We start from the raw sequence: 10,445 nt of genomic DNA on the forward strand, positions 1-10,445 counted from the left end.
GAGCCTCTCCCACCTCCTCAGCAGCACTAAGGAAGTCCAACTGCAGCTTAGGCCCGCTCCCTGCTGGCAAGTGGACATCCCCTGAGGGCTGCTGGGCTGCCAGAGGGCTGCCAGACTGCCATCTTAGGCCCAATCTCCGGGGAGCAGGCCTAAGCCAGCAGGTGGTCATCCCTCTAGGGGTCCCAGACTGCAAGAGGGCACAGGCCGCCCCCCGCCCCAGCCCCCCGAGTGCACAAATTTTTGTGCACTGGGCCTCTAGTCCTATATAATAAAAAGCTAATATGCAAATTGACCCAACAGCAAATGACCAGTCGCTATGACATGCACTGACCACCAGGGGCAGACGCTCCATGCAGGAGCTACCCCCTGGTGGTCAGCGCGCTCCCACAAGGGGAGCGTGCTACTCAGCCAGAAGCTGGGCTCACAGGCTGGTGAGCACAGCAGCAGTAGCATGAAATATAAATATACAGCTTACATTTCAAAAGATTTGAATGGTTACTGAGAAATCCCAGGCTCTCCCACCTCCGTGGCAACGTTCAGGATGTCTGACTGACATCCCGTGGGGAGCAGGCCTAATCCATCAGTTGGACATCCCCCAAGGACTCCCCGACTGTAAGAGTGGCTGAGGGGAACCAACCCCCCACCCCCACCCCCTCGCCGAGTGCACAAATTTCATGTACCGGGCCTCTAGTCTACAAATAATGAGGATCATCCTTGGAAGACATTATTTTGTTTTATTATTTTGAGTCTGTTTTCCTTTGCTCAATAATTTTAAGTCATTAATATACCCATAGTTTCTTTATTTTCATTGTAGTAGAGTGAACCGTTATATTAAAATACTAAAATTACTTCTCCATTCTACTTTTGCTGAACTTCTAGGTTGTTTTCAATTTTTGCTTTTACAAATAACTTTGTTACATGTTTTCATATGTCTTTTGGTGCACACATACACACTGTACTCTAGGGTGTATGTCTGAAAACGGAACTGCTGGGTTATATTGAATGAATGATATCTTCACCGTCACTAGATAATGCCAAACTGTTGTCCAAAGTGGGTGGAGAAATTTACATCCCTCCTCCAACAAAGTACAAGAGTTCCAGATGTTCTACATCATGTACACACTTGGTATTTTCAGCATTTAGATGTTAGCTAGGGAGTTATTTTGGTAGGTGTGCAGGATCACCTCACTGTGGTTTTAATCTATATTTCCAGCCTTACAGAAAGGTTGAACAACTTTTCTTTTGCATTTTTGTCTTCTAAAGTTCAAGTTTCTTGCTCATTCCCCACTTGGTTATCAGTCTTTTTTTTGCTGATTAGAGGTGTTCTTTGTGTAGTTGGGTTATGAGGCCTTTGTGTACTTATATGTTGTAGGCTATCTTTTACTCTCTCTTAACGTTATTTTTTGATAAATGAAAGTTCTTAATTTTAATGTAGTTGAGCGTATCAGTATTTATTTTTATGATTAGTACTTTTTATGCCCTATTGGGTTAGTTCCCAGAGTAATTCTCTTCTAAAATCTTTGTTGCTTGCCTTTGGCATTTAGATCGATAATCCACCTGGAAATCATTTGTTAGGTATGATAGGGGATAGAGGATCAAGTGTCACTTTTTCCACACAGACGTCCAATTATCCTAGCACCATTTATAGAAGAGTGCTTTCTACTATTATAAAATAATATAAGCTCATGATTTTTAAAATTCAAACAGTATAAAAGTAAAAACTAAATGTCCATTGCATGCCTGTGCACCAGGTCCCCATTCTCGATCCCCTGAGGCAGTTCCTTGCTTGCAGATTTTATTTTAAGAGTAGTGTTTAAACATTCCTAGCATTTGAATGGTGGCTTTAAGTTATGCCTCAGGACAGTAGAAAATTAAATCTAGAGATCTGTTGCTTTTCTTTTCTTTTTAAGTTACAGTGAATTGGTTTGCTTTTGTAATATCTCCGTTATATAGAGAACAACAGTTGTACTGCATTCAGTTTAAGATAGTAAGGCTGTATTGGGATTTCTCAGCAACCATTCAAATCTTTTGAAATAGCAAATCTTATCATTAGCTCTTTGTAGTGCCCCAGAATGCTTCAGTGTTTCCTTACATAATTTGTTAGATGAAAGAGAGTAAATGCATTTTAAGGACCCATTCTGATGTACCTGAAATGTGGTATTCAAAAAGATTGAGGGGCTATATTCAGATTTAACAGGAAAGAATATTAAGCTCAGTACATATTGTGCACCATGGAGCATGAGAGAGGCATTTGTCCCATTTAACCTCATGGATCCTTTCCGTTGGGGTTGTTTCCTGGAGCAATGAGTGGTTGAACTGGGACTCTTGTCTGTACCTTTCATTCCAATTCAGAGTTTCTCCTTCTACCTCATATTTCTGTATTATGCTATACGAAGATGTTTGCATGATTGACTTGGGGAACCTTAGCAATGACAAAGGCCCTATCTTGAATTTTGGATTTTATTTAAATCATGGAATTATTTGCCATTCCCACCACACTCCGAGACTTAATTTTATTTGAAACTTGTACTTCAGAACAATTTTTTAAGCTGGAAAACAGAATCACTGCACTTAGACTAGTCGAACTATTTTTAAAGCAAATAATTTAAAAACTATTTTAAAAGTAATTGCGTATAATTGCTAAGGCCTTGGGGGGAATTTCATCAGCTCCTCTCATTAAAATAAACATCACGACTCTGTCATTGTCTGATTAAATGCATATGAAATTATGCTAGATGTGACTCTTTACACACCGGTAAGAGTCAGAAAAGAACACAGAACAGTGCAACCTGGAGGCACGTGGGTTTTCCCATTGTAAAGTTGTGAGGCACATACTGAACTCTCGGGAGGGTGGGACCTGTATAGGATTTCTGTGTTGTAAAAGCTTCACTGGACACTTATAAAGAATATATGTGTTCAAATTTGCAACAAATAAAAGTCAGTTTTTGTATAATATGCTCTGATTCACCACTATCCAGTTTACCAGTATTTCTTTTGGCCATTTCCCTGGCTGAAGTTTGAGGTTCCCTCTCTTTTTATGGTACTTTAAGTCAAGACATAAAGGGATATTTTCGAAAGCAGAAGAATTCACTAATTTTGGATTAGATTAGACAGGTGTTCATGGAATTTTCTCTTCTTTTTCATTATAGGGGAAAAGGAAAAAAAAATACAAGCAGTCCTCCTTGGATTTAATAGCAGCATTCCTGGCCCAGGTCTAATTGGGAAGGAGGATTGAGGGAGTATTTAGGTCATCCCTGGGCCAGCAATCCCACAGCCCAGCCCAAGCCTGAGGTCCATGACTGGGAACCTGGGCTGCAGATCACAGTTTACTGCCTGGCAGAGAGAGATAAATACCAGTTTTGTGACTTCTCCACAGTATACTGCTGGCTCAAGATTCTGGCACCACCTGTGTACATCATCCCTCTTATTTAGTTCAATCTTTGAAAGTCCGAGACTAAGCTAACCACCTACCACTCCCAGTTCCTCTCGGAGCAGCCATACCAATATTTGACCAGGTCTCACATACCTAGTTGTGTTTGTCTGTCTTTCTATCCATCTTCCTGTCTCCTTCCCCACAGTACCTCCTTGGCAGAATGCCCTTTGGAAAATTACCATTGCCTCCAGATGGAAACAGAACACGGGAAGAGAATTAAGTTCATTTTTATATCATTGGAAATGCTAGGAAGAGAAAAATCAAGGTAACATTAGTGAACTGGAAAAAACTAAGCCCCATCTGAATTTTTATAAATGATAATGCTCCATGCTGGTGGGGCCATGGTGAGAGAAAAGAGGCAGCCCCCACACTGTTGGTGGGAATGCAGTTCAGTAGAACCTTCTGAAAAGCTTCTTGCTAGGATGTACCATAAAAAGAGAAGGAACCCTTCAAAAAAGCCTCCTAGCCTTTGACCCACTAATTTAACATCTAGGAATTTATGCTAAGGAAACAATTGGAGACACAGACAATGATCCTCAGCAAGGAAGTGAGTGGCAGCACTATTTATAACAGCTGGAGGGGATAACAATCTGAGTGTGCACAAAAAGAGAATGGTTACATAAATCACATAGACCCCGTAACCGAGTGCCTGCTGCCATTTTAAAAACATGATATCAAAGGCTGTTTAATGACACAAGAAAATGCTTAACTAGGTGAAAAAGGTTATAACTATGTACAGTGTGAGGCAAAAGTAGGTGTACCTTTGTATGTGAAACAGAGTTTACTCTTGATGATTATTTATTAATTATTGTATTTTCCATATGAAAAACTGTAAACCTAGTTTTGCCTCATCCTATATGTAGTATTGTCTCCCCCCAACCCCCCCCCCAAAAAAGAGGAAACATGTCAAGATGTTAAGGCATTATCAGGGGTACAAATTAGGTATGATTTTATTACTTGCTTTTTGGTATTTTCCAACTTTCTACAATGCCATCTGTAATTTTGAGTATCAAAATTTAAAAAAAGAACAGTTTTCTTCTTTAAGGTCAGCTTACTGCTCAGCCCCTAGCAGCTTAAGTTTTAACTACTGTGGTGTAGAGACCAGAGAGGGGCTGCGCCAGCCATGATCAGATTGGGAGCTGCTGGGCAACCCCGTCCACAGTATGGCAGGCAAACTCTGGCCCGTGCAGCAGACATGCTGTCGTTCCAGTGAGTCACCACAGAAGGGTGTGAAGCTCATGATATTGCATGAACTATCAGCCACAACCCAGCATGCTGCCAGGCCTTTGAGCCTTATCTTCCCAAACCGTTATTTCTTCACTGTCCAGTGAATGTCAAAGGGATTGACTGGGACTTTTGAGGACACTGTAGACCAGCAAACTAGAGCTGATGCAAGCCTTCCTCTTGAATCCAAGTCAAATGGGCAAGTGTTCCTTCCATGCTAACACTTAAGCTGTTGCTGTTACAGTTGAGCCTTGATATGGGGGCCTGGCAGAACCTCAGGAATATTTAGGATAAAAAGTGTGCTGGGGTGTTCAGCTCAGAGACTCCCTTCCAGCTGGTCTTGAGGGCTGCAGAGAGACCTTGGGGGGTCATCTGCTAAGATTGTAGTTATAAAATTATTTTTTTCCTATCCTGTTATCTTTGGCCTCATTAGTGGGAAAAGAGTTTGAGAATTTAATATTGTAGGTTTCAGAGGCAATAGAAAAGCTGGTCATTTTTTGTCTGTTTTGTTTTGGACATTTGGGGTGCTGTTGTCAGTTTTAAGTACCCTCTAGCCCAGGGGTGGGCAAACTTTTTGACTCGAGGGCCACAATGGGTTCTTAAACTGGACCGGAGGGCCGGAACAAAAGCATGGATGGAGTGTTTGTGTGAACTAATATAAATTCAAAGTAAACATCATTACATGAAAGGGTACGGTCTTTTTTTTCAATAGTTTTATTCCTTTCAAACAGGCGGCCTGCGGGCCGTAGTTTGCCCACGGCTGCTCTAGCCAGAGACTTCTGGTGTGAAAGATGATACAAAGAGCCTCGGGCCATTCTCCTCCTTGTGCACCTTATTTCCCCCTTTGTGTTTTCTGAGTTGCATCAAAACTAAAATATAATGTGCTGCTTGTTCCTTGGAGGAGCATTAATATGTTTATAGTCATTCTCCCGCTACAGGCATCAATCATTGTGGTATATAAAAATGTTCAATGGTATTGGTGACAGGTCCATCCATGCTGTCACAAAGATTAAGATTTCCTTCTTTTCCCTTTTTTTTTTTTACAGCCAAGTAGTATTCCATTGTGTAAATACCACAGCTTTTTTATTCACTAATCTACTGATGGTCACTTGGGCTACTTCCAAATCTTGCCTATTGAAAATAATGCTGCACTAAACATAGGGGTGCATATAGTCTTTTGAATTAGTTTTCCAGCTTCTTCGGATATATTCCCAGAAGTGGAATAGCTGGGTCATACGGCAGTTTCATTTTTAATTTTTTAAGATAACTTCATACTGCTTTTCACAGTGGCTACACCAATCTGCATTACCACTAGCAGTGCACAAGGGTTCTCTTTTCTCTACATCCTTGCCAACACTATTTTGTGGACTTATTGATGATAGCCCTTCTAATGGTATGAGGTGATAGCTCATTGATGTCTCATTGTGGTTTAATTTGCATTTCTCTGATGATTATTGACGTTGAACATCTTTTCATGTCTATTGACATCTGTATATCCTCTTTGGACAGGTGTCCATTCAGGTCCTTTGCCCATTTTTTAATTGGATTGTTTGTTTATTTTATGTTGAGTTGTATAAGTTCTTTTTAAATTTTGGATATTAAACCCTTAACAGATGTACCATTGGCAAATATGTCCTCCCATTAAGTAGGCTATCTTTTGATTTTGTTTATGGTTTTCTTTGCTGTGCAAAACCTTTTTAGTTTGATATAATTCTATTTGTTTGTTTATTTGTTTATTTTGTTTCTCCTTCCTGAGGAGATATATCAGAAAAAAAATATTGCTATGAGAAATATACAAGATTTTACTGCTTATGTTACTTCTGGGATTTTTATGGTTTCGAGTCTAATGACTAAATACTTAATCCATTTTGAGTTTATTCTTGTGTATAGTCTAAGAAGATGGTCTAGTTTCATTTTTTGCACATATCTGTTCAATTTTCCTAACATCATTTATTGAATAGACTATCTTTACTCCATTGTATGTTTTATCTCCTTTGTCAAATATTAATTGACCATAAAGGTGTGGGTTTATTTCTGGACTCTCTATTCTGTTCCATTGATCTACTGTTTTGGGCCAGTACCATGTTGTTTTGATTACTATGGCCTTGTAGTATGGTTTGACATCAGATAGTGTGATTCCTCCAACTTTTTTTTTCTTTCTCAAGATTGCTGTGGCTATTCAAGGTCTTTTGTGGTTCTATATAAATTTTTGGAATATTTGTTCTAGTTCTGTGAAATACATCATTGGTATTTTGATAGGAATTGCATTGAATCTATATATTGCTTTGAGTAATATGGACATTTTAATGATGTTACATCTTCCTACCCATGAAGTGGTATATGCTTCACTTATTTGTATCTTCTTGCCTTTCTTTCTTCATTATAATTTTCCAAGTACAGGTCTTTTACATCCTTGGTTAAATTTGTTCCTAGGTTTTTTATTTTATTTTTTGATGGCAACTGTGAATGGGATTGTTTTTTTAGTTACCCTTTCTGATAGCTTGTTATTAGTATATAAAAATGCAACTGGTTTCTGGATATTTATTTTGTATCCTGCTACTTTATTGAATTCATTTATCAGTACTAGTAGTTTCTTAGTGATCTTTAGGGTTCTCTATATACAGTATCATACCATCTGCAAATAATGACAGTTTTACTTATTCCTTTACAATTTGGATGCCTTTTATTTCTTCTTCTTGTCTGCTGTGGCTAGGACTTCCAGTACTATGTTGAATAAAAGTGGTAAAGAGGACATCTCTGTCTTGTTCCTGGTCTTAAGGGCAATGCTTATAGTGTTTACCAATTGAGTATGATGTTGGCTGTGGGTTTGTCATAAATAACCTTTATTATGTTGAAATATGTTCCCTCTATTACCTCTTTGCTGAGAGTTTTTATCATAAATGGGTTCTGGATTTTATCAAGTGCTTTTTCTACATCTGCCAATATGATCAATGGTTTTTATCCTTCATTTTGTTTGTGTTGTGTATCACATTTATTGATTTGCAGCTATTGAACCAACCTTGCATCCCAGGAATAAATCCCACTTGATCATGGTGTATGATCTTTTTAATGTATTGCTGGATCCGTTTGCTAATACTTTGTTGAGGATTTTAGCATCTGCGATTGTTTTTAAATCTACGCCATCTTGTCAAATATATCATAAGCTCTTGAAGTTAGGAACCTTGGCAAATACTAACTTGTATTCCACTTTTTTGTCTTGATCACACTAAATTATCTCTAACTAGTCTTTGCTAGATTAATGGGAGAAAAGGCCATGCTCTTCTAATTTAATCTCTCATATTTGATGGGTTTTATCTGCTGGGTGAATCTAGCGGGCAGAAGACTGGAGGCAGGATTGGGGATTTTGTTGGAATTACAATTTGTTGAGTCTTATTGAGTCTGTTACTGCATTCCCAATTTCCCTTGCAAATGTGGTTGGCATCTAAAGGAAAGTTATAAATCAGTGATTCAGAAGGCTTCTAGTGCTGTGGCTGAGTCTGTGAAGACACTTGGCATAGTATCGAGGAACTGAGCAAGTCCTGTTATACCAGAGGCTTCAAGTCAGGGATTGGGGTCTGAACCTCTCAGTCTTGTAACTTACAGGCTGAGCATCTTCAGATAAGCCTCAAATGGCCCAAGCTTCCACATCTGTGTAACATGAATTACAGTAGTGCCTTTTGACATGTTGGGTAGATTCACTAATTCACTTAGTAATTGTTTATTGAATACTTCAGGCACTATTTTAGACTCTGGAGATAGAGCTGTAAACAAAATGGACAAAAATCCCTGCCTCATAGCATTTATATTCTAGAAATGTAATACACATAATGGCACTTCATAATGTTTCATTCAATTAGTATGAGGCTGATGAACTCACACAATGGGTTTTTACTGTATATTGCCATAGGAATTTTTGTTGCAACTCTAGGTAATTAGAGCCGTAATTGAGTCTCGTGTCTGAATTGAGTATGTCCCATTAAGTAGTACATTTATGTGTTCTTGCTAATTCCCACTATGTTGAGAAAGTCTGTTTCCTGCATGGGAGTGCTGTTTCTTCCCCCTCTACAAAGGACTTAAACCAAACAGTCCAGCGTTGGCCGAGGTCCAGGGGCTGCAGGTGGTGGTGTGGCCAGGTGGTCCCCACATTGTTTTCTCAGTCATTAGTGTTCGCACTATCTGTGATTTCATGCAATTTTACAGAGTTGCTAAAATGTTTGTTTGTTTGTATATGGAAAGAAGTCAAAGGACTAGCATGACCAATTAAAGTCAAACCATATTTTAGTGAGTAATTTCAACCTTTTCTCTCCAAACTTTTGATCAGCCAGCGACTAAAGAACAAAATGACAGATTTGAGGTTTCCATTCCTCTTTTTGTTTTTACTGCCTCCCCTCTGTGGTTTTCCTTTGAGCATCAAAATGCCCAGAACCTCTGAAAAGAGAAAGAGCAGACCTGGAAAGCAAACCTCAGAGGAACAGCCTACTGCCCATAACTATAAGGCCTCTCTCAAGAGGCGTGTGTCCTTTCCAGACCCATCCTCCATCCGCTGCCATTTTTCTAATGCGGTACTTCTCCGGGTCTCCAATGGCAGACAGCCCATTTAGTTAAAAATGTAAACAGGAAATTGTTTTCTGGCTCAATAGCCTGTGTGGCCTGGAAAAAAAAATGGTCATTTTTGCTGAAACACGACTTTAAAACCATGCAGTACGGGAAGCTGAAGGCTGGTTATAAGCTAGCCCTGCCCCAGACAGAGGCCTGGGATAGGCTACGGGTGTGGGAACTCACCTATGTGGGTTCAGGGCATTTATCACCTGTGGCCAAAGGCACAATGGACACAACTGACGAAGCTCCTGTCACGAGAAAGCAGTTATCCTGCAGGGCAAAGAGACGGTAATGCTCCCAGGATTACCAGACAAGCATTCGCTGGAAGAACTGACGGGCACTGATGACACGTCTGGGTTCAGTGCTTCTCTAGTTGCTCCAGCTCCCCATCATGTGGCCTTCCATGGACCTCCTGTGCTCCCACTGTGGTTTCCCTGTGTGCTGATGAGTTTTCTGGTTGTTGTGTCTTGCAGCCCCCCGAATCCAAGCCCAACTTCACCCCTCTCGCCATCTTGGCCCATGTTTTCGGCGCCATCCAGCCCTATGCCCACCTCATCCACGTCCAGCGACTCATCCCCCATCAGGTCTGTGGCAGGGTTTGTTTGGTTTTCTGTTGCTGCCGTTGTTCTCTCATTGGCTTGGTCCTCTCTTCATGCAGTGTTCAGCCTCCTCGTCAACTTTGTTCCCTGCCATCCAAATCTGCACTTGCTTTTTGACAGGCCAGAAGAAGCAGTTCATGAAGACTCCAGGTAAAGTCACGGATCGTGGCCAATCCGGTCTCGTTTATCCAAAGGCAGTCAGGGACAGCGGGTGGCCAGCCTCTGCACCCCCACCCCCCAATTCCAGCCTAAGAGCCAAAGCTGGGAGGGACCAGTCTCATGAACCGGCCTGGCATTTTCCACACCCTTCTGAACCTTCCTTAATTTGAATTAATAATCTGTGATACTTGCCCTGCCGGTGTGCTCAGTGGTTGAGTGTTGACCTATGAACCATGAGGTCACGGTTCTATTCCTGGTCAGGTCACATGTTCAGGTAGGGGGGTCGATCTCCAATGTGGGGCATCTAGGAAGCAGCCGATCAATGATGTTTCTATCTCTCTCTTCCTCATCATTCATGTTTCTATCTCTCTCTTCCTCTCCCTTTCTCTCTGAAATCAATAAAAATATATATTTAAAAAAAAAAAAAAGAA

The 10,445-nt window shown here is 40.5% G+C and overlaps 1 protein-coding gene across 1 annotated transcript in view; it reads left to right on the top strand.

The window, feature by feature from the left end:
• Positions 1-10,445, top strand: part of ARHGAP26 (Rho GTPase activating protein 26) — a 416,968-nt gene that overhangs the window by 386,164 nt on the left and 20,359 nt on the right. Inside the window, exon 22 of the mRNA XM_006777037.2 lies at positions 9,730-10,005. Within this exon, the coding sequence (XP_006777100.1) occupies positions 9,730-10,005 (276 nt within the window). The remainder of the gene's footprint in view (positions 1-9,729; positions 10,006-10,445) is intronic.

Source organism: Myotis davidii, unplaced genomic scaffold, assembly GCF_000327345.1.
Source record: "Myotis davidii unplaced genomic scaffold, ASM32734v1 scaffold89, whole genome shotgun sequence".
NCBI lineage: Eukaryota > Metazoa > Chordata > Mammalia > Chiroptera > Vespertilionidae > Myotis > Myotis davidii.